At 59.4% G+C, this 23,358-nt stretch overlaps 1 protein-coding gene across 4 annotated transcripts in view; it reads left to right on the top strand.

Annotated features, from left to right (window-relative positions):
- The window catches only part of RPH3AL (rabphilin 3A like (without C2 domains)), an 89,244-nt gene that overhangs the window by 54,989 nt on the left and 10,897 nt on the right, over positions 1-23,358 (top strand). For all 4 annotated transcript variants that reach the window (XM_036408499.2, XM_036408494.2, XM_045571036.1 and 1 more), the window contains one exon: positions 11,049-11,223. In XM_036408499.2, the coding sequence (XP_036264392.1) occupies positions 11,049-11,223 (175 nt within the window). The remainder of the gene's footprint in view (positions 1-11,048; positions 11,224-23,358) is intronic.

Below are 23,358 nucleotides of genomic sequence, written 5' to 3'. Positions count from 1 at the left end.
TACCATGGTTTTTTGATCCAATCATCTGTTGACGGGCACCTAGGCTGTTTCCAAATTCTAGCTATTGTAGATTGTGCTGCTATGAACATAGGTGTGCATATATCCTTTCTGATTGGTGTTTCTAGTTTCTTGGGATATATTCCTAGGAGTGGGATTACTGGGTCAAATGGGAGTTCCATTTTCAGTTTTTTGAGGAAACTCCACACTGTTCTCCACAGTGGTTGCACCAGTCTGCATTCCCACCAGCAGTGCACGAGGGTTCCTTTTTCTCCGCAACCTCGCCAACACTTGTTGTTTGTTGATTTGTTGAAATGGGACTACATCAAAATAAAAAGCTTTTTTACAGCAAAAGAAACCATCAACAAAACAACAAGAAAGCCCACTGTGTGGGAGAACATATTTGCAAATGTTACCACTGATAAAGGTTTAATCTCCAATATCTACAAACAGCTTATACAACTAAATAAAAGGAAGATGAATGATCCAATTAAAAAATGGGCAATGGACCTAAATAGAATATTTTCAAAAGAAGACAGAAGGAAGGCCAAAAGGTACATGAAAACATGCTCAGAGTCACTAATTATCCGAGCGATGCAAATCAAAACAACAATGCGGTACCATCTCGGGACTTCTTTAAAACGCTGTGGGACGCGGACAAATTGTTAAAAATCGGGACTGTCCCGCCAAAAGCGGGACGTCTGGTCATCTTAGACTTGCTGCTTCTGTAAGCATTCATTCTCCCCACTCCCCGCCCCACCTCACCCACACTCCTTCTGTGAATAGGTACAGGCTTTAGTCACTTCCTGGTTTCCCGGCTGGTAAATTAGTATGTACACTCTGAGATGTGGTGAGATTTAAAGAAACGGAGCAGGGAATGGAGCTGCCCTCGGGGGACTGACTGGTTAGAGAGCACGCCGGACACACCTGAGGACTCCAAGCAGGGCCGTGGCCGGGCGGCAGTCCCGAGGATACGGGCGGCAGCAGTTCGGGGAAGCCTTGGATGCCCAAGAAGAGAAAGAGAAGGCGGGTGGCAGGGCCTGAGGCACAACAGGAAGTTGTTCCCAAGGCAAGAAGAGAAACACAGAAGTCCGAAGCCAGACCTGTGCTTCTATTTCCCCTTTAAAGACCCTCACACAGCCCTAGCCGGCGTGGCTCAGTGCGTAGAGCCGTTGGCCCTCGGACTGAAGGGTCCTGGGTTCGATCCCGGTCAAAGGCACACACTTTTGGTTGTAGGCTCCATCCCTAGGTCTGGTTGGGGCGCATGTGGGAGACAGCCAATAGATGTGTTCCTCTCACATGGATGTTTCTCGCTCTGTCTCTCCCCCTCTTCCACTCCCTTAAAAAATCAATGGGAAAACATCCTTGGGTGAGTATTAACGAAAAAAATTAATTAATTAAATAAGCACTCAGACACACAGAGAGGGAGCAAAAGTAGGTTTATTGCCCTGGCCCATGGGGCTCAATGGTTAGAGCATCTGCCTGACCACTGAAGGGTCTCGGGTTCGATTCCCAGTCAAGGGCATGTACCTGGGTTTCAGGTGCACTCCTTCCACGAACACCATTCCCGTTAGGGACGCAACCAGCCTTTTCTCTCTTTCTCTCCCTCTCCCTTCCTCCCTCCTACAATCTTTAGAAAGCAATGGAAAAAATATGCTCATGTGAGGATTAATAAAAAAATAAATTAAAGTAGGTTTGCAGTTATGAGTACATGAATGAAACACGGTGTTTATTCTTGTATTATTGTTTAATTTATTTTCCATACAAACAACTGTAAACCTACTTTTGCCCCAATATATATATAGAGAGAGAGAGAGAGAAATTTTTATCTAGATAAGCCTAGGTCTTTTTCATTGATTTTGTATGGAATAAACATATTTGGCTCTTGGATTCAGGAAAGCTCTTCAATTATGTTTTTGCTTATTACTTTGTTCCCGGAAATCTCATTTCTTCTCTCCAAAGTACTTTTAATTTGCAGATCACATTTCCATCCTGTCTTCTGTATTCATTGTCTTCTACCCAATTTCCCTGCTTTAATTTTCCCTCCCTTCTGAAGAGTCCTGAAGCTTTCCCCCACATTACTGATTCCTTCCCCCCCCCCACCCCCCTGACTGGTGGTTTCCTGTCTGTCTTGCGCATGCGCACGTGCATTTATCATTTCTGCACCTTCAGGAGCCCTGAGCTCCACAGCCGGGCCCAGCGGCGGCACCCACACTGCGCAGCCCCCTCCTCTCCCAGGGCTTACCCATGGTGCTCCGCTCCACAGGAGGCACCCGGGACCCCCCCGTGACCTGGCCCCCTGGCCACCAGAACTCGGGGGACGGGTAAATCTGCAGCCCCGGTTTGCCGGTTTCCTTGGCTCTCCCCCCTCTCCTGCCCTCCCCCTCCCGAGTTTTCCTGAAAGGATATACCTGCCCAGGTGCAGCTCCTCGTCCCGGCCCCTTCCCACTCCTGCCTGGTCCCTCCCTTTCCCTTATGTGTCCCAAGGAGTGAGACAGGGTTGGAGGCCCGGCTGGTGTGGCTCCGTAGTTGAGAATTGACCTTTGAACCAAGAGGTCACTGGTTCCATTCCCAGTCAGGGCACGTGCCTGGGTTGCAGGCTCAATCCCCAGTAGGGGGCGTGCAGGAGGCAGTCAGTCGCTGATTCTCTCTCATCATTGATGTTTCTTTTTAAAAAAATATATTTTATTGATTTTGTACAGAGAGGGAGAGAGAGAGTTAGAAACATAGATGAGAGAGTCATCGATCAGCTGCCTCTTGCACACCCCCTACTGGGGATATGCCCGCAACCAAGGTACATGCCCTTGACCGGAATCGAACCCGGGACCCTTCAGTCCCCAAGTCAACGCTCTATCCATTGAGCCAAACCAGTCTCGGCTCATCATTGATGTTTCTATCTCTCTCCCTAAAGAAAAAAAAAAAATCAATAAAAAACATAAAAAAAAAATAAAAAAAAAAGACAGGGTTGGAGGAGGAAGGACAGACTCCTGTGTGGCACCGGAAACCCACGGTGTGCCATGGTGGGAAGGCTGGCCAGGAAGGGGCTCAGACCCTGCCCCCATCCCCGCCGGGCAGACAAGGCCCAGCTGGGCAAAGGCCTGTGGAGGGGAGCCTGGCTGGAGGCTGGCATCGCCCGACCCCCCCCCCCCCCCACCCCCCCCCCCCCCCGTGCCCTCTCTTCTCCGCTGTCACGGTGTGTCCGCGCAGGCCGGGAGGGGCTGCGTCAGGGGCTCCTAAACCCGGGACACCGGCTGGTTAGCCTTTAATCCCATTCATTTAACACCGCAAAGCGACTCCTTCAAAGCCATCCTGGGATCCGTGGAAGCGTTCGCTGGGATCTGAGTTCCCCAGCATTCCAGAAAGCCTTCCCCCAGCCTCGTCTAAAAGGTACCTCTGCTTCCTGAGGAGGCAGGCATTCTGGCGGGGAGGGGGGCGCGGGGGAGAGAAGGGGGTGAGGGCCAACTTGTAAGTCATTGAAAGGGGACCAACTCTGTCTGCTGAGCGCTGGCTCGGCCTTCGCTGCACCAACAATGACTGTGCTTCCCGCAGTGCTTTGCATATCAAAGGGGCTCGGGGAATGTTTGTTGATTGAAAGAGACACTTTCAAGGAAAAAAAAAAAAAGTAGATCTGGTTCTGGGCTCAGATCTCTGTAGAGCCTTTCCCCAGCCGGGTGCTCCTGACTCCCCTGAGGTCTTAGCACCGCGCCTGGCTGGGTCCCCCAGCGCCCTTTGCTGCTAGGTCTGTGTTCTCGCCTCCTGGCCCCTCTCTCCCTCTTGTTGACAGACCGGGGCAGGAATTTGTGAAGTCGAAGTGGCTTCAGGGGGGTCTTTACATCCTCTCCCCACCGCCCAGCCTGGAGGCTCACCCTGGAGGCTAACCCTGGAGGCTCACCCTGGGCCCTGGGGAGGCGCCTCAGCTCCAGCCCAGGAGGCCCAGGCGGCCAGGCACCCTCCCTCCCAGCCGGCACCGGCGGGCAGGGCCACCCTCCCTCCCAGCCCGCACCGGCGGGCAGGGCCACCCTCCCTCCCAGCCGGCACCGGCGGGCAGGGCCGCCCTCCCTCCCAGCCGGCACCGGCGGGCAGGGCCGCCCTCCCTCCCAGCCGGCACCGGCGGGCAGGGCCACCCTCCCTCCCAGCCGGCACCGGCGGGCAGGGCCGCCCTCCCTCCCAGCCGGCACCGGCGGGCAGGGCCGCCCTCCCTCCCAGCCGGCACCGGCGGGCAGGGCCGCCCTCCCTCCCAGCCGGCACCGGCGGGCAGGGCCACCCTCCCTCCCAGCCGGCACCGGCGGGCAGGGCCACCCTCCCTCCCAGCCGGCACCGGCGGGCAAGGCCGTGCCGCAGAACCCGCCCTCCTCGCGGCACCTCCTCTGCGGTGGGCGGCCTGGGCTCCGTGCACGCTGCCATCTGCTTCCCACGCCGGATTCCTCCTGGTCTGGCTGTTACTTGCAGTTTGGATTTCAGCTGCAAACAGCTTTGCCGAGGGCCCCCTCGGAGGCCGTGAGCACAGCCAGGACGGGGCGGCTGGTGCCGGGGCGGGCAGGCGGGTGCTGCCCGAGCTCCCTGCCATCTGCGTCTGGCTCGTTCCGGGCTGTGATTGCGCTGTCGCAGGGGGACCCGGGTGGTCACACCTCCTCCGTGTGTGGGTCACCTCCCACACGCCACGGCTCTGCCCAGCAGACCCGCTGTCGGCTCCCGGCCTCCCACCCCCGGGGAAGTGGCAGGAGGAACAGGCTCCCGGCGCCAACCAGTCCCCCTTCCTCCCGTGGTGGGCAGAGCAGTCCCCCGCCCCGCCCCTGTTTGGGTTTCCTCCGGGAGCCTGTGTTTGCTCCGAGACGTCCAGTCCAAGAGGGAGCTGACTCTCTCACCACGGCCCGCCCGCCCGCCCATGGAGCTGTGTCCTTCCGTGCCCGCCAGGAGGGCCAGCTGGCGTGGAGTGGCGGGCATGACTGAGCACCCGCGGAGGGCCAGGACGTGACTGTCTGCTTCACCCTCCCAGGAGCCCAGCGGGGTCCTCGGGACTGCCCCCATGTGACAGATGGGGAAACTGAGGCTTAGGGAAAGGTCGCCTGCCCAAAGACACCAGACACTGACTGGTGGGGCCGAAGGTTGGAGCTGGGTGTGTTTGCCTCCAAAACACCTTCACACAACTCTTCCTATGCATTCATTCATTCCACTCATTCACTCATTCATTCTTCATTCATAGAGTTGTCGTTGCGCGTTGACTATGTGCGAGGCTCTGGTGAGGCCCTTGGAACGCTGCAATGAACACAACAGCCAGATATCTCTGCCCTGCGTCTACTTTCTGGCAGGGTCAGGGTGAAGAGAGCGGGAACAGGCAATAAACCTACGCCAACAGCTAGAGGAGCAAAGTCTGTGGTATGTTCGGTGCTGAATGGGAAGAAGAAGAGAGAGGAGAACAGGCAGAGGGAGCAGGAGTGTTGGGTGCGGGGGAGAAGGGGAGAGCGGCTACCATGTTCAACACACACCGATGGCCACGTCACACCCGGGGAGATGGCTAAAATGTGAAAGGCGGACAATAATAAGTGTTGGCGAGGATGTGGAGAAACTTGAGCCCTCGTGCTTGGCTGCTGGGGACGGAAAAGAGTACAGCCGCAGTGGAGAATGGTGTGGCATTTCCTCCAAAAGGAATGACCTGGCAGTTCTCCTTCTGGATAAATCCTCTGAAGAATTGAAAACCAGGACCGACACAGATCTATTCGCACACCCACCTTCATTGCAGCATGACTCACACACAGTAGCCAAAGGTGGAAGTAACCCAAGCATCTATGGTTGGGTACCTGGATAGACAAAACGTGCTGCTGACCTGTTGTTCAGCCGGAAAAGGAAGGATATTCGGACACCTGCTGCGGCAGGGAGGAGCATGGAGGACAGTAGGCGAAGTGGAATTCGCCATCACAAGAAGGACAAACACCATGTGGTTCCGCCTCTCCGCGGGCCCAGAGGAGCCGAGTTCAGAGGGACAGGCGGAGGGTGGAGGTAGCCGGGGGCCGGGGCGGGAGAGTGAGGAGTCACTGTTTAATGGGCACGGTGTCCGTGTGGAAAGACGGACACGGTGTCCGTGTGGAGAGACGGACACGGTGTCCGTGTGGAGAGGTGGACACGGTGTCCGTGTGGAGAGGCGGACACGGTGTCCGTGTGGAGAGGCGGACACGGTGTCCGTGTGGAGAGGCGGTCACGGTGTCCGTGTGGAAAGATGGACATGGTTTCCGTGTGGAGAGGCGGACACGGTGTCCGTGTGGAGAGGCGGACACGGTGTCCGTGTGGAGAGGCGGTCACGGTGTCCGTGTGGAAAGACGGTCACGGTGTCCGTGTGGAGAGGCGGACACGGTGTCCGTGTGGAGAGGCGGACACGGTGTCCGTGTGGAGAGGCGGTCACGGTGTCCGTGTGGAGAGGCGGACACGGTGTCCGTGTGGAGAGGCGGTCACAGTGTTTGTGTGGAGAGGCGGTCACGGTGTCCGTGTGGAGAGGCGGTCACGGTGTTTGTGTGGAGAGACGGACACGGTGTCCGTGTGGAGAGGCGGACACGGTGTCCGTGTGGAGAGGCGGACACGGGCCGGAGACGGGCGGTGGGGACAGTAGCCCCTCACGGTGCCCGTCCTTCGTGCCCCTGGACTGCCCTCGAAAAACGGCTCCAAGGCCGCATGCTGGGTTGTGTACGTTCCACCACCATTTTAAAGGGGAGCATCCTGCCCGCCCAGCACGGCTCCGTGGCTGAGCATCAGCCGTGAACCCGGAGGTCACGGGTGGATTCCCAGTCAGGGCACATGCCCAGGGCTCATTTGGTTGGGGGCAGCCAATCAATGATTCTCTCTCATCATTGATGTTTCTCTCTCTCCCTCTCCTTCCTCTCCAAAAACAATAAAGGTAAATGTTTAAGACGTGAGAAGGTGGGCTGTGCCTGAGGGGGGGTAGTGGGGAGGCCAGGGACTCTGGGGCCGGAGCAGCCCGGGATGGTAGGCTCCCCACTTCCCCCGAGTGGGGTTGGGCTCCCCTGAGCTGGCGTGGGCAGGGCCGGTGGCTCCCCGAGGCTCCTTGGGGAGCAGAGATCGGGGGGAGGTGCTCGGACCTGAACGGAGCCCTCGGCCTATCGGGAACGTGCCCCCACTCCTGGTGTCTGGCTCCCGCACGCCACTGCCAGTCCCGAATTGGTTTCGAGTTGGCTCTGGAATACATTGCAGAGACTGAGTTTCAATAGAGGCTGTTTGTTGTCCTGGGAATTGAATCAGAATCACAAAGCTCTTCTGAAAAGACCTGGCCGGGATAATTGGCCTGTCTGACGTTCCCATCCAGCCCCGTTCATTTCCTGTGCAGCCCACTCCAGCTGGGAGCGGGGGCCAGCCCGGCGGCCAGGATCGCCGAGCACGCCTCCCGCCCAGATGTGTGCGGAGCAGGGGCCGCGCTGAGTAGCTGGGACTCACAGGGATTCCGTGCTGCATGCAGATGAGCGGTGTGGACAGAGCGAGCGATGAGGAGCAGTGGGGAAGCGCCCTCAGCCTGCACGGCCTGTGGGCCTTGCCGGACTGCTCTGGGCAAAGGGAGAAGATGGCATGTGGGCAGAGGCCCGTAGGTAATGCAAGGAGGGGTGGCGCCCCTGGGCACAGGCCCTGGAGTGGGCACGATGAGGGGCTGAGGCCAGGGTGGAGGCTGGCCTGCGCACTGGAGGCTGTCCCTGACCCCGGGCCACAGCCCGCAGTCCGGAGAGCCATCCGAGAGCCATCGCCGTCGCCGAACGGCACCTCCTCTGAAGCTGCAAGTGCTGCTCAGTGGTCAGGGTGCAGAAGCCGGGCAGGTCCAGGCTCAGGAAGCCAGGGCGGTCCTTCTGGTTCTGAAGCAGTCTGCCAGTGTGTTTAATTATCCGTCAGAACACAGCGCCCGCAGAGTGCTTTCCTCGCTGCCTTTTTTCCTTCCCTCTGTGCTGGCAATTGCCTGCCTCCCGGCCTGACCCACCTGCTCGAAAACCCACTTGAAACGGAGAGGAAATTCGCTCAGGCTCTGGTGAGGGCGCGTCCATCATGCTCTCGGGCTGAGCCAGAGCTGCCGCCTGGGGGGCTGGGAGAAGAGGCTGAGGGGCCCCCTGTCTGCTGGGGCTTCGTTTCCAGCCCTTCTCCTGGCTCTGACACAGACACACACACACACACAGACACACACACACACACACAGACACACACACACACACACACCCTGAGGGTCTCAGTGATAGTCATTAACATGCAAATGCCCAGATGCTCCCTGGAGGGGCCTCCGTTGGCTGTCTGTCCGCTAACACCTGGGTTCTGAGTTGGCAGGTAGAAGGGATGAGTGGGAAGCAGAACCCCTCAGCTGGGAGGGAGCTCTGCCCGCCGGGCCCTGCGCTTCTCAAAGCCCTTGGTGGCAACTGGTGCCTGCACCGCAGACAGACGCCAGCCCAGAGCAGAGCAGCCCTGACTGCAGAGCTCGGGGGGGGGGGGGGGGGGGGGGGTGGAGGACGGCCAGGGACTCCAGCCCTTCTCAGACTTCAGGTGACCTGAACGGCGAGGAACTGGCTAGCTTGGACTCCACTTCTTCCCTCTCCTAATGTGTATACTTCTATTGTTTTTTAGCTTTTATTATTTGTTAGCTCTGTGATTAAATGAGGACCTGGCTGAGTTCTGGGGTCTTCTTGGCCATGCTGCTAGGAGGCCAGCTCACGCTTGCGTTCGTCCTCTCTCTCTCTCTCTTTCTCTCTCTCTCTCTCTCTCTCTCGTGTTCAGGTAATGGGGTAGGGAGGGTCATGCTGCCTCTCTGACAAGGTGGGTTGACCCATGAAGAGGCTCTTTTTTAAAGAGACCAAACCATAAGCAAGAAGACCCCGCTGTAACATGCCATTTCCCGGGCGTTTCAAGCCCGGGCAGCCTGGGGCTTGGCAGGCAGACTGAGCGCAGTCTCCCTGAAGACGAGCCGCACGTTCTGTCCCCGGGGACGGCTGCTTGCAGTGCCTTCTCCGTGTGCTGTCAGTCAGTCAGTCAGTCACATTCCTGCCAGGTGCCGGCTCCCAGCTGGTCCTGGGACTGCGGGGCTGGCTCTGGTGCAGCCCTGTCCTTGAGGAGCTGGCACCTCCTGGCTGGGGAGGCGCTCCATGGCGGTGCCACGTGGGCCCAGGGCACTGCCAGGCCCCGCGTCTGCACCAGGTGGCACAGAGGCTTCCTGGGGGCAGTGCCGCTGTGATGGAGACAGGATGAAGGGCACTCCGGGGGAAGGGACAGCTGTGCAGAGGCCACAGACTGGCCCCTGTTCCGGCCTGTAGAGTGAGGGGTGGGGAGCCTGGGCCCGCACTCACACAGGTGCCGGCCTCAGCGCAGGAGACGGGAGAGGTGGCAACGCACACGAGGGTTGGACAGGGACACAGGTCAGCCGCCCCCGTGGCCGGTCCCCCAGGCCTCCCCTTCTTTCCAACAGGGCCTGGCAATTACCACCTTCTCCGGCTCGGCCGTTTAGGAAATGCCGGTGATTAGCGATGGTTATCGTGGTAATTAAAATTCCCTGGGAGCGGCTTGGCGAGTATCCGCCGGTGTCTGCAGCCGGGCTGGCCGGGCCTGAAATGGTAATGACAGCCTGGAAGCGGAGCCCACAGCGGTGCCACCGGGAGGGTTTGATGCCACCGGCCGCCCCCGGCGAGGGCCATGGCGGCTGTGAGGGGCATTTGCAGAGCCGGCTGCTTTGCTGGCCTTATCACGGCAAACCGCACGTGGGGAGCAGGGGGGCTCTGCAGCCTCACACAGCTTCTCCTGATAGTGACAGCTCCTGCTCTGTGGACTCGCAGGGGGGGGGGGGGGGGGGGGTCCCCACCAGCAAAGGGGACTCGGCTTTTCTTCCTGGAGGAAAAAACATGCATCATCACCTCATGTTCACATGCCTTGACCTGGCCGTCAGTCCACGCCCTGGGATGTCCCAGGCGGTGACTGACACCGGTGATGACGCGTGTGCACGTGACGGTGGCAGCTCTGACTTAAGTGGGAGACTGGGAACAATGTAAATGTCCGGGGACATTCAACAAGTCCACACTGTGGAGCCACGAAAACATGATGGCGAGGACCATTGCTGTTAACAGAACAGCAGTGGCGATATAGAGTTAAGTGGGGGCAAAAGCAAGCGACATGAAGTTCTATATATATATATATAGTATGTTTGTTTTTTATTGATTTTTTTACAGAGAGGAAGGGAGAGGGATAGAGAGTTAGAAACATGGATGAGAGAGAATCATCGATCAGCTGCCTCTTGCACGCCCCCCCAACTGGAGATGTGCCCGCAACCAAGGTACATGCCCTTGACCAGAATCGGACCTGGGACCCTTCAGTCCGCAGACCAACGCTCTACCCACTGAGCCACACCGGTTTCGGCTGGCCCTCCCATTTTAAATTCACCCTTTTGAGGAGGGGACGTGGCCCACTGGCTGTAAAGCTGCCGGACGAGAGGAGGAGGGGCAGTGACCGCCATGAGCATCCTCTGGGGAGTGGCTGCTCGGGGCCCGGCCCGGGGCCCTGGGCCTGCGTTCCTTGGCGAGACTGAGCCTCGTGGCCGCCCTGGGAGGCGGCACTGTTCCCACTGCGGTGACGGAACTGCGGTGACGGAACAGGGCCGGGTGTGTCCAGGGCTCACAGCTGCTGGGCCACAGAGCCAGGACTCGGCCGCCAGGGCCTCCTCGTGCCCGAGAGGGTCACAGCTCCCTCCACGCTCCCGCCCTGCACAGGCACGCGTGTCCCCTGCCTCGGAGGGAGTAGCCGTTGGGTGCAGGGGCCTCGCTCCGCGGCTGCTCTGGATTCTGCTGTGTCTGTCTCTGTGTGCCCGCCCCGGATTGTCTCACCGGATCCCTGTCCGGACAGCTCCCGGGCCTGCTGGCCCAGCCCGCCTCTCCCTCCAGCCGCCAGAGCCCCGGGGAGGGGCAGGCAGGAGGGAGCCGGCGGCACCTCTGAGAACATTCCGGCTTTGCACCAGGAGGGGAGGGGGCGTGCGTGGGAGCCGGGAGCGGGGAGCTGCTCTGCATCCGGGCTCTAAGCGGCGTCTCCCCCCTCAGGTCTGGAAGAGGTCGGGGGCCTGGTTCTTCAAGGGTCTCCCCAAGTACATCCTGCCCCTGAAGACCCCCGGCCGGGCCGACGACCCCCACTTGCGACCTCTGCCTTTGGAGCCGGCCGAGCAAGAGCCCAGAAGCTCGGAGACCACGCGCGTCTACACGTGGGCCCGTGGGAGAGGTAAGCACCTGGCCTTCGGGCCGTCGGCCATCCGGCCACGGCACCCGGCCACGGCCCGCCACGCTCTCCACGTGGCTCAGACTGGTGTTTCCTCCCTCTGCGTGGCCCGGCTCCCCGCCCGCACCGCGTGGGTGGCTGGACCTCAGCACAGTGGCTGTTTGCAGCCTGAGGGGCTGTGTCACACACAGGCGCTAACGTGGGGGTGGGGGTGCCGTGAACAGCACTGGGTCTTTGCAGAAATGGGATGTTTGTTGGCAAAGTATGAAAACGTGTCTTTGTGAGGCGGGCCTGGATCGTCTCCTCCCAACCCTCGCCCTGTGTCTCCATAAAGGGGTCTCCTGGCTTCCCTGGTCCTAGGGAGGAAGCTGGCCTCGTACCCCCGTGGTGGCTGCCTGGCGTGGGTGCCTGGCGTGGGTGCCTGGCGTGGGTGCCTGGCGTGGGCGCCTGGCGTGCTGTCAGCAGGGAGCCCCGCCCGCTGGTAATGAGAAGGGCCTGGTGTGGCAGGTGCTACAACGTTCATGGAGGTGCTTTCCAAGTTCCTGGCCTCACAGCAGGCTCCGAAAGCGGGCCGGGCGGGGGTTAGCAGCCCATTTTATAGATGAGCAGCCGGAGGCCCAGAGAGCAGGAAGGGCCTCCGTGGGGCAGAGCTGGGGCGACTGGCTCCTCCTGCCCAGGACTCGGGACTGAGGGTCCTGAGGGAGATAAGGCCAGAGGGGTGAGGGGCTCAGCCCGACGCTGGGTTTTCCTGGGTTTCTGGACCCAGAAAGTAGACACTCGGCGGCTTCGAGGGCCCCCGAGCTCCTGTCTGTGGGTGGTGACCTGACAGCTGCCTATCTTTGTATCGTTTGGTGTGTGTGTGGGGTGGAGGTGGGGGGTTGTTACAGAAGTACGTTTATTATAAAATTGTGAGGTTGTCAAAAGGTAGAATTTATCAGGTAAACATCCCCTCCCAATCAGCACCCCGGCATCTGTTCTCCGGGCATCTTTTCCTTGGCGTCACTCAGCTCCTGCAGCTGGCCTTCCCGCCCGTTCTGCTGGGCTGTTTGCATTCTCACTCCCGCCATCACTGCCACGGACAAGCCCCCCCGCAGGGACCACCTGCAGGCAGAGACTGGCAGGCAGAGCGAGAGGACTGGCTGGGGCTGGCCTGCGGGGGGCGCTGTGGCTGGCCAGGTTGCAGGGAGGGAGCCGGGGGCATTGGTTGGAGAAGCGGCTCCCTCCAGCCTTCCTCGCTGTTGTTCCCACTCTCAGAGCTGGGCTCTCTGGTTCCAGCCCCGTTGGGGTGAGTCAGAGTCCCTCAGGCCAAGGGCAGAGATGCAGCCATGGCAACAGAAGCTGCTGGACACTGTCAGGTTCAGAAGGCAGCTGAGTGGGTGGAGGAGGGGGGCCCTCCGCGCCTTCCTGCCGCAGCATCTCGATGGTGCACACGTGCGCACGCACACACTTACACACGCACACGCACACACACACGTACCATACACACACATGCTCACCCGCCATCGCCTCCGCAGCCACAGGCACAGATGGCCTTTGGTTGTTGGGCGAGGAAGCAGCGGCCCATACACTCCAAGTGAGGCCAGGCTGCGCACCCGGTCTCCCTCCGCTGCCCAGAGCATTAGGCCGGCCGTGCCAGGCCCCTCCCAGGCCCGTGGCCATCCTCTCGGTGCCCAGCGGAGGAGGCCGCCCTTCTGCTCGGCAGGTGGCCTCCGGGTCTCCCAGGGGCAGCGGGAGGGCGCAGGCTGCTGGCTCGGGGCAGGCTGTGGAGGCTCAGGAGGTGTCTGCGCCCACCCGGAGCAGGGTGCACCGGGGATGTGTGGGGTGCCTGTGAGGGGCAGGACTGGACTTGGGGGGCAACCCACAGTCAGGGGGAGAACAGGAACAGGTGCTGGTGGAGGAGGCAGGAGACAGGCAGAGCCATTCAGTGAGTAGAAGCCAAGAGCGTCAGGGGTTTGCGAGCCAGAGAGCCACCGGCAGGCCGACTGTCTCTGCCTGCATCTAAGCCCAATCATGGAGGCTGTGCTGGTCCTCCCCGATGAGCCTGTGCAGACGCCAGGATCTGTGCTTTTTTACTGAGGGTGGCCACCCCAGACCGGCCGTGCCCTCAGGCCCGCGGGCTGCTCCCGCACACCTGAGAGAGAGCACGGCCTGGGCCGGCGGGAATCAGCCTAATAGCTGGTGCTGAGTCTAGGGACAAGGGGTGGGGAGCCCTCGAGGTGGTCAGGCCCCTGCTAGCCCTTCTGTGGCTTCACGTGGCTTCATGGTCAAGTCTGTGGCAGCCGGGAGGACTCGGCCATGCCTGCCTCCAGGCAGCCCCCCGAGCTGCCAGGGTCTGCTGCTCCGTCTGGGCTCCTTCTCCGGCCGTTCTCCCTACGCGGTCCGGCTCCCGCCAGCAGGCAGCTCCCAGCAGGCAGCCCTGGGCGTGGGCACAGGGACATCGCCAGGCCTTCCCAGATCTTGGCGACTGGGAAACCAGCTGGTGCTTCTCTCTCCGTCCTCAGCCCCACCATCGGCCCAGCTGTGGTCCAGGTCAAAGCTTGGCTGTTAAGCCCAGCCTTCGTAGCACCCCATTCAGCCAAAACTAAGCCTGAGGCCAGTGGGCACGGGGACCAGCACTGGGCTGTGGTCTCCCCAGGACACTGAGAGCTGTGTGTGGGCAGGGCCGTGGCTCCCGAACAGGCATGGGATGGGCGTCATTAGTTGAGTGAATGGACACCCACCTGCTCCGGGTGTTTGAAAGACCTGGGAGGCCGTCATCGGGCCTGCGGCACCGCTAGGGCAGGGTCTGTTGAGCAGCCCCAGGGAACACTCGGAGGAAGTTAGGATCACCCCACTCTGCCGAGGAGTCTCTCCTCCCAGGGACCCCAGGGGCAGTCTCTGCTCCCTGGTACAGACGGTGATTCTGATACCAACCCATTCTCTCCGACCCACCCCTCTCCACCTCTCTCCCTCTCCCTCCCCTTCTCCCAGCCCTGGGGCTGGTGTGCCTGTGGCTCCCAGCATCTCCCTCTATTCCCGCCCACCCTGCTTCTTTGCTCCCACCCTTTGGAAGGAGGGAAGGTAATCAATAGATACAAGCCGTGCGCTTTTCAGCCCACAAAACATCAGGTGAAACATATTGATGTTTCTGAGGCAGGTTCCTTTTCGTCCTCCTTTAAATTTTGTTGGTTGATTTTAAATTACATAAGCACAGGTAACATAGCTTAATAAATTAATTCAGAAGTGTATGAAAACTTAGAATCTCTCCTCTTGCCATCATCTCAAACAGGCCCCTCTCTCTTTCTCCCTGTTCCTATAAACACATGCTTGGCATTGGGTTATGTTTTACTTTGTTTTTAGTAACAAAAATAGGCTCTTACCACTATAACTCCGCATGTTGCTTTTTTCACTTAAAAGAATATCCCGGGCATCCCTCCAGATCAATAGATATAGATTTTGCTGTATTGTTTTTAATGGCTTAATAAAACCCCATTATGTCCTGTATTGCTATTTAATTATTCACCTATTGGTGGACATTCCAAATGTGTCTGGCTCTTCACACTGCAGGCAGTTCTGAAACACCCTTCTGGGTATAAGATGCTTTCATTTCCAGGGGGTAGGTTTGTGTGTTTTAAGTTTCAATAGACATTGCCAAACTATATTCCAAAAGCATTGCCGGCTTTTCTACTCATTTATTCCTGCACCCTTGCTTGCCATGAATAGTACTGGCATTTATCATGTTGGCAAGTATACTAGGTGGAGAAAGATATTTTATTATTTTAATTTGAGCATTTGCATATCTCTTCATAGCTTGATTATTCATTGGTTATTTAGGCTTCCTCTTTTAAATCCATTGCTCATTTTTATTAAATGATTTTCTCTTATTGATATGTCAGGGGTCCTAAATGGGTTGAAAATATTTTCCTCCTTGACTTTACATTTTATATGGCATTTTGCCATTCGGAAACCATTTTTCCCCTCTTAATTCTTGTGAGTTTAAGCCTGTCTTTCTTTGCCTTGTGGTTTCTAAGTTTCCTACTTTGCTTTGAAATGTCTTCCTCTCCAAGGTTAAAAATATCTGCTAAATAAAAAGTTTAAGTATTGTAGGAATAAAAGGACATTACTTTAAAATTACAAAATTACCAAAAAGAGAAAAAAATCTAAACCAGATATTAAATTTACTGATAAAGCACTGAAGCCACATTCTATCCAAATGCGAAGCAGGAATGCCCCATCATCACCATCACTCATAATCTTGTATAGTATTTAACTAATGTAATAAGGCACCAAAAATAAAATAAACTCTTACTGCTGGTAAAGAGAAGAAATTCTCTTATTTGCAGATGGTGTGATGGTATACCAAGAGAGTCCAAGAGAGTCTACTAAAACAACCCACTAGGTTAATAAGAAGATGGGGGAAGCGATAGGACACAAAGAAAATCAATAGTTTACACACAAGCAACCAATAGTTTTACTCTCTGCCGACTAATTAGAAGTAGAAATGGGGAAAATCCACTCATAATTGCAACAAAAGTTATAAAATGCCTAGAAACAACTTTTATAAGAGAACTAATTATAGGTCCATCATGAAGGAAATTATACAATCTTATCACAGGGCAAGAAGTAAGGCTAGAACAGAGAGACAGATAAGAATCGTGTGTGTGCTCCCTGCTGCTTTTCCCGGCAGATCACGGCCCTGCGTGTATGGCAGCAGGAGATAGTCGGCGTTTGCACACGCCCAGTGTCTCTGTCCCCCTGGGAAACACCGGGCGGGACGGTGGAGCCAGCTCTCGGGGCTCATGGGTCCTGATCCCGGACCCACCCCTTCTGCAGCTTCTGTCCTCTGATCCGGTCCCGCCCCTGAGCTGTTTGGAGAGATGTCTGTTGGGAGGCAAGGAAGGGGTGCCATAATGATCTTGCTTATTTGGATAATGAGAGGTTCCGTTTTCCTCTTGCGTGTTGGAAAGCTGAGTCGGCTGCTCGGACGTCAGGACCGGGGGCTCTGCAGGCCCCCTTCCCCCGTTCATACCTGGTCCCATGATGGTGGCTGCAGTCCCAGCCGTCAGAGGGGAGGGAGGTCAGAGGGGAGGCGGGAAACCAAGCCTTTAGTTTCGGCAGCTTTTCACTGTGATAGAAGGGGGGTGGGGGGCAGGCAGTACTAGTCCTGGAGGACCCTGACCCTGTCGTCCTGTGAGAGCCTGAGTTGGATTTACCGGACGGAAGCCATTGCTGTGGAGTTTGGTCTCAGACAGGACTTCGTGCTCCTCCACCTCCGGGGCCAGGGATGCCGGATGGGATGGGCTTCTGCTTCTCTCCTGCCCCAGGCTCTGACCACCAGGCCACACTACCCGGGTCTGCCCTGGGGCTGGGCTGCCCGCCTCCCCCGTGAGGCTGAGCCCCCGAATGGGAGGGGGTGGGGACACCCATGAGTGTGAGTGGCTCTCCTCTCAGATGGGAGCGGAGCCTGGGCCAGTGAGGCTCGGTCTCCTTCCCCTGTCCCGGGGAGCCCGAGGCCGGCACAGGGGGCCAGCGTCCAAAGCCTTCGTCACCGCCCTGGGCCTGGCGACTGGGAGTCCCTCCCCCTTTGCCCTCTGCCCTGGACCCCAAACCCCCGGCCCAGCACGGCCTGAGCCCCCCTCCCACCACCACCACCTCAGAGCCGGGCTCCCTGGGGGCATTTGGACAGGACTATGCACCGGCTCACTTCAGGGCTGCTCTGGGAAGGTACCCTGTTTCCCCGAAAACAAGACTGTGTCTTATATTAATTTTTTCTCCCAAAGTTGCGCTAGGTCTTATTTTCGGAGGATGTCTTATTTTTGGGGAAACACAGTATGTAAGGCTTGGATTTGTTCCAGTTGAGTCGCTTTTTAAAAAATGGGAGTTTCGTCATCGCCTCATTGGCCGGGTGGTTTTAAATAATTCCTTTAGCGTTCCGCACTGCGGTTCTGTTTGCAGACCCGTGAGAGCCAGCCTCGGGGTGGTTCGGGCTGAGCAGTCTGGTCCCGCTGGGCCTACACAGGCGTCCCTGGGGCCGTCCTTCCCGATCGCCCTGCCCCCACGCACCCGCCCTGCCCCCTGGAGACGTGGAGTCACTGGGTGCTGTGCGTTCGCCCCAGCCGGAGCTCCGTGACTCAGGCCATTATCTCCTCTGACGCTCGGCACAGCCCCGGGGGCAGCTGCAGAGGCAGGACTGACTCTGAGTGATGGATGAGGAGGGGGAAGTCTGCCCAAGGTCAAGGGGAAGGCTGGCACCGGGCTCCTGAATCCCGCCCGCACGCCTCCCTCGGAGCGCGGCACCGGGCAGGGCCGGTGCCCACACCGCCCGCAGGCCGCTGGCTCCTCGCAGCCTGGGCGGGAGGGAGTGTGGGCGCCAGGAACAGCGGGCGAGGCCGGCTCAGGCCAGGGGGCCGCTGCCAGGCTGCGGGGGACGGTGTCCCGGGAGCGGGGACGGAGACAAAGGCCTGCCAGGCCGTGGGGGACGGGAGGACGGCAGCCGCCTCTCCTGCTGCTGGGGAAGCCTTGGACCTGCTCCACTCCCCACCTCTGCCTGCTCAGCAGCTTGTGCTCGCGAGTCCGCGTGCCCTTCCGCCTCGCTCCACGCTCAGGACCCGGCTGCGGGGAGGGGGGCAGATTGGCCCGGCTCTTTCTGCTTAGGCTGCCTTTTTCTGCACCCGCCTGCGTCCTGTCAGACATAATAGATGGCAGGGCCAGTGAGGGCCGCTCCCCCGCCCCAGAGCAGAGCTGGGGCCAGGCAGGGGAAGCGGTGTGTGCTCAGCAGCCGGGGAACCGCGGAATTGGGTGCTTGTGGCCGGCCGGGCAGTGAGCTCCCTGTCGCCGGGAGCATTCAAGCAGAGGCCGGCTGTCCTGGGTGGAGGAACGCGCTGTGGGGTTATCAGTGTGTGTCCAGAGTTAGACCCCCCATGTTGTACTCTGGGCTCGGGGGTGGAGGTCCACCCTCCGGCCCAAGATGGAGGACGCCCCAGAGAGCGCTGACCCCGCGGCCTCTGACTGCTCGCACGTGGCTGCAGCCCACGGGGCTAATGAGCAGTTCCGTGGCAGCCGTTCCTCCGTCAAACGCATATGCTGCTTCCTGACTCCTTAACGCAGCGAGCTATTTATACCGGTGGCTCCATTCATTCTTAATGAGCCACAGTTGTGGATTGTAAAATGTTTTATTTTCAGACAGGATTGCTCACTGCCCAGAGCCAGCTGTTGCAGTGCCACTCTCCTCCCCCTCCCCCTCCTCCTCCTCCTCCTCCTCCTCCTCCTCCTCTCCCTCCTCTCCCTGCTCCTGAGCAGCTAGCGTTTCCAAAGCTTCTCGGAGCACTCAGCTGTCCCCGCCCCCACCAGCCCAGTGCTTCCCCCGCGGGCTCCGGACTTGCCATTTCTGTCACGTGCACCTGGACGAGCTGCACGGGCTTCCTGCAGCCGGGGGAGCAGCCGGCCGAGGCGAGGAGGAGGAGGAGGAGGAGGAGGAGGAGGAGGAGGAGGAGGAGGAAGAGGAGAGGAGGAGGAGGAGAGGAGGAGGAGGAGGAGGAGGAGAGGAGGAGGAGGAGAGGAGGAGGAGGCAGGGCAGGGGGGCTTCCAGGTTGGGAAGTGGAGTCCCACCTGCTCGGAGGGTTGGGCCATTGCCACCGTCATAGGTCGCACACCGGCAGGGCGGTGACTCCATCTTCAAATTCATTGACCGCGTTTTTAAATGTGGAGAATTCTCATTTAAAGGCCTATGGAGTAGCCGAAACCGGTTTGGCTCAATGGATAGAGCGTTGGCTTGGGGACTGAAGGGTCCCAGGTTCAATTCCGGTCAAGGGCATGTACCTTGGTTGCGGGCACATCCCCAGTAGGGGGTGTGCAAGAGGCAGCTGATCGATGACTCTCTCTCATCGACGTTTCTAACTCTGTATCTCTCTCCCTTCCTCTCTGTACAAAATCAATAAAATATATTTTTTTTAAAATAAATAAATAAATAAATAAAGGCCTATGGAGGAGCCGGCCGGCGTGGCTCAGTGGTTGAGCATTAACTGGTGAACCAGGAGGTTCGATTCCCGGGTTTCGGGCTCCATCCCCAGTGTGGGGCGTGCAGGAGGCAGCTGATTGACGATGCTCTCTCACCGCTGATGTTTCTCTCTCTCTTCCTCTCTGAAATCAGTAAAAATGTGGGATTTTTTATTTTTAAACATAAAAGAATGTGGAGTATTTCTGGCTGTTCTTTCGCAGTCAGGAGGTCTGCCCATGCCGCCCCTCCCTGGGGAAACTGGGCAGGCCGAGAAGCAGCTTCCCCGTCTCACACAGGGCCGTCCGTCTGTAGTTTGCCACAGTGTTGTTTCTGACTCCCTTTGGATAACCGCCCCTCTGGGGTTACTGAGAAAAAAGCCAACTAGTTCGTGCCTCCATGTCCCTGAGAAGAGAGAGGACAGAAGTTCATTGGGGTCACTTGTGAGGAAAGCATGCTCGCTGCCCTGGCAGCGAAGGGCTCCCCCATCCAGCCCCCACCCCGCCCCCCGGCCCCCCTCCGGGCCAGCGGGAGGCAGGGCTGACCCTCACCTCTCTGTCCGGGCTCCCCACCCCGAACCTCACACCGGCCCAGAGCGGCTCCGCCTCCCGCGCCACCACCAGTCAGCGCTCCGGGGCCAGGCCTTGCCGAGCCGGTGCGTTCGGACGGGGGCACCCGGGCGGGAACACGTCCGTGTTTGGAAGTCCCTCCGCTCTGGGCCTCGGTTTTCCCAGGAGCAGGAGGGGGCTGTGGGGCTGGGACGGAGTCTGTTGTCTTGCGGCTCTCCTATCCCACCGCCCACACGCTGCAGGAACTCCCTGCCGGTGGGAAGGCAGCCCCCGATCGTCACCGAGGCGGCCTCTGCTGCAGAGAGCGCAGGTTCGCACCGGCCCCGCCCGCCTCTCACATGCACACACGCAGCCAGTCCCGCCATGTGCTGCCGGTGAGACCCCGTCACACCCCCAGCACCCCTCCTCCCCCGCGCCCCCACCGCACCTGTGCCTGGTGTAGTGTCCCTAATGCCCTGCAGTCACTGGCTCTTCCTTTCAGAGTCCTGTCCCGGGATCGGCTCTCAGGCCTCACTGTCCCCTTCGCCGCCTCCTGTGTTACTCCCTGTGTGGGTTCTAGAACCTGGGGAGTGGACGTACCTGAGATTTATATACTCGCCCGTGTGTGTGTGTGTGTGTGTGTGTGTGTGTGTATTATATATAATAGAAACCACCACGTACACACACGGAGACACTGAGCTGGAAAGGACCGTTGCAGGGGGAGGGGGAGTGACTCTGAGCCCCCTGCGGAGGGTGCGTGTGTCTGGACTGGACCGCCGGGCGGGGCACCTGCCACCACTGGCCCGGGCCTTCGCGCTGTAGGCCCGCCGCGGGGGTCCGGGAGGAAATGACAGAAGAGTCACAGTCGGCCCTCGCGGTGGCTCCGCCTGTCATTTGGGGGCCGGGGGCCGCCCAGCCCTCCAGGGGCAGGAGGAGGGCAGGGGGAGCCCACCGTGGGCCCCGGGGTGAGCCCGGACCTCGGGCTTCTCGGTCCTGGACTCTGCGGAGCTGCCTCCTGCAGGCCCGCTGAGGCCTGGGCGCCGCTGGCCTCTGGTCTGTGCAGGTGAGGGCAGCCCCAGGGCCGAGCGGCCAAATCAAAACAGCAACACTCGCCCTGGCCGGTTTGGCTCAGTGGGTAGAGCGTCGGCCCACGGGCTGAAGGGTATCGGGTTCGATTCCGGTCAAGGGCACGTAGTACCTCGCACGCACCTCAGGTGCAGACTCGACCCCCGGCCCTGGTCGGAGTATGTGCGGGAGGCCACCAGTCGATGTGTCTCTCTCACGCTGATGTCTCTGTGTGTCTCTCCTCATCGCTTCCACTCCCTTTCTAAAAATAAATTAAATTTTTAAAAATCAATTAAAAAAATTCTTAGGTGAGGATTAACAACAAAATAATAATAAATCAGAACAGCAAGTAAAGCAGCTGCGTGGATCCCAGGGCGGCCAGGTGAGGGCTGCCCCAGGTGGGGGGCATCTGCTATTTCTGGTGATCCCCCAAGCACCTGTGGGAGGGGGCAGACTGTTGTCCCACTTTATGAAAGGGGAAACTGAGGCACGAGGTCAAATAGCTCACACTGGGGTCTTGGCGTGGACAGCTTCAGGAAACTCTGGCCCTCCCCGCACCCCAGGAGTAAGGCCTGGCCGCCTCCGTGCAGCGTGCTTTGGGGGAGAAGCCCGGGCATACGTTTGTCTGGACCTCCGGGGCTCTGGGTGAGCCCAACACTCGCCCTGGGCTGGTGGGTGTGAAGGCGGGGCCGCCCCAGACCAGAAGCCCGGGCTCCAGGCAGCTGCCTGCGCCCCCCAGCCCCTGCCCCCACAGCCCCCCTCCCCCCAGCAGCCCCCCTCCCCCCAGCAGCCCTCCCGCCCCCAGCAGCCCCCCTCCCCCCACCAGCCCTCCCGCCCCCAGCAGCCCCCCTGCCCCCAGCAGCCCCCCCCCGCCCCCAGCAGCCCTCCCGCCATCTCAGCTGTTGGGAATTCACGTCCCAGGAGCAGCAGAGGCCTCATTAGCCACACCAGAGGCCAGGGCCACGGCTGTCGCTTCAGATTTGTCCAAACCCAGTGACAGCCTCGGCGGGTGGGTTGATTCCAGCTGCCGAGGTCCGGAGGTCGGGGGCTCCTCGCCCCCGGTCCGAGCTGCAGTAGGAAAGCAGGGCCCAGGTCCCCCACCCCACCCCCAGGCGGCCTCTGGCTTCAGCTCAGGCCTGTGCTAGGCTCCGGCCGCTCACCTGTCTCACCGGGAAACCTACAGCTTCATTCCGCCCTCGCAGTCTCCGCGGCCTCCGGGCCCGGGTGAAGTGAATAAACCCGCACCGCCTGGCCTGTCTGTCTGCCTCCCATACAGCCTCAGGAGATCGTGTGGCTCCACTCAGCTCAGCCGCCTCCCGGGCCCGTCAGTCACAGGCGCCCGTGCCCAGGGGGGCCTCGCTGATTTCCCACTGATTTCCCACGGCCGGTCCGGGGGCCGCAGCCGAGGCGGGCGGTCCCTGTGCCCGCTGACCTCCCTGCCGGAGGGAGGGCTGCCCATTCCCACACCCACAGGCCCCAGCAGGACGGACATTCCACCCCAGGAGGGAGCCTCAGGGACAAACCCGGAGGACAAGGAAGCCAGACCTCGAAGGCATGTGACAGAGACACACAGACCAAGAGGCAGAGAGAGGAAGCCGGAGACAGAGAGAAACTGAAAACAGAGAAAGAGGGACCCAGAGACACCGACCCATGTTTCAGAACTCACAGAGACACCCAGACACACCAGAGGGAACATAAGACTAGAGATGCAAAGGCAGAATTAAAAAAAAAAAAAAAATCGGCAAGAGACAAGACATAGACACAGGGACAGAAGGAAGGAGAGAGAGCTGACATAGAGGAGGAAATAAAGCGCGGTTTGCACCCAGCAGAGGGGGAGCCCGGGGGTGTGCATCGCCGGCTTCGCCTCTGCCTCAGCCAGAGCAGTTCTCTGGGAGAGAAACGGCACAGAGCACCCTGAACCGGACTGGCCCTCGTCCCGCCAGGGCCCGAGTCGGGAGCCCTGCTCTCGAGGCAGCAGGCCTGTCCCGGCCCCAGAGAAGCCCACCCTTGGCTGTAGCTTTTCCTGTTCTCTGTCAGAGACGCCGGGCCCTCACCGGCGCCAGCATTTCGCCCTATAAATCAAGCCCATCCTTCAATCCCGCCTCTTCCAGGAAGCCCTCCCGGACTCCGCCTCTCCCGGAACCCTCTCGGGCTCTCCTTCCGAGTAGGACGTTCTCTGAGAGGATCTATTCTTATCCCCCGCCCGCCCGTCCATCTCTTGTCCTGCCCGCTAGCAAGGGCAGGGCCATGGGCTTTTGGGGCCGGCGACCACATCGCTATTGATTCGAGGATTTGTCTTCATTATCCGGTGCCTCCTGTCTGGGAGCCCGAAGGCGGGAGCTAATTAAAATCAATGGTGGGTGAACAGACAAGCACAGAGTACCCTCCGCTCTGCGGCTCTTAATTCCCAGCCTGGTCTGGGCTGACCCTGCAGCCGTCCCCTTTGACAGCCTGGGAGGCACAGGAAGGAGGTTCCCCGTGACCCCATCCCCGCCCCCACCTCATAGACACAGCAGTGAGGCTCTCAGCCTCCCTGGCCACCACCTGGCCCCT

This window comes from Pipistrellus kuhlii, unplaced genomic scaffold (assembly GCF_014108245.1).
Source record: "Pipistrellus kuhlii isolate mPipKuh1 unplaced genomic scaffold, mPipKuh1.p scaffold_m20_p_39, whole genome shotgun sequence".
Lineage (NCBI taxonomy): Eukaryota > Metazoa > Chordata > Mammalia > Chiroptera > Vespertilionidae > Pipistrellus > Pipistrellus kuhlii.
This window is presented reverse-complemented; position numbering and strand designations above follow the sequence as displayed.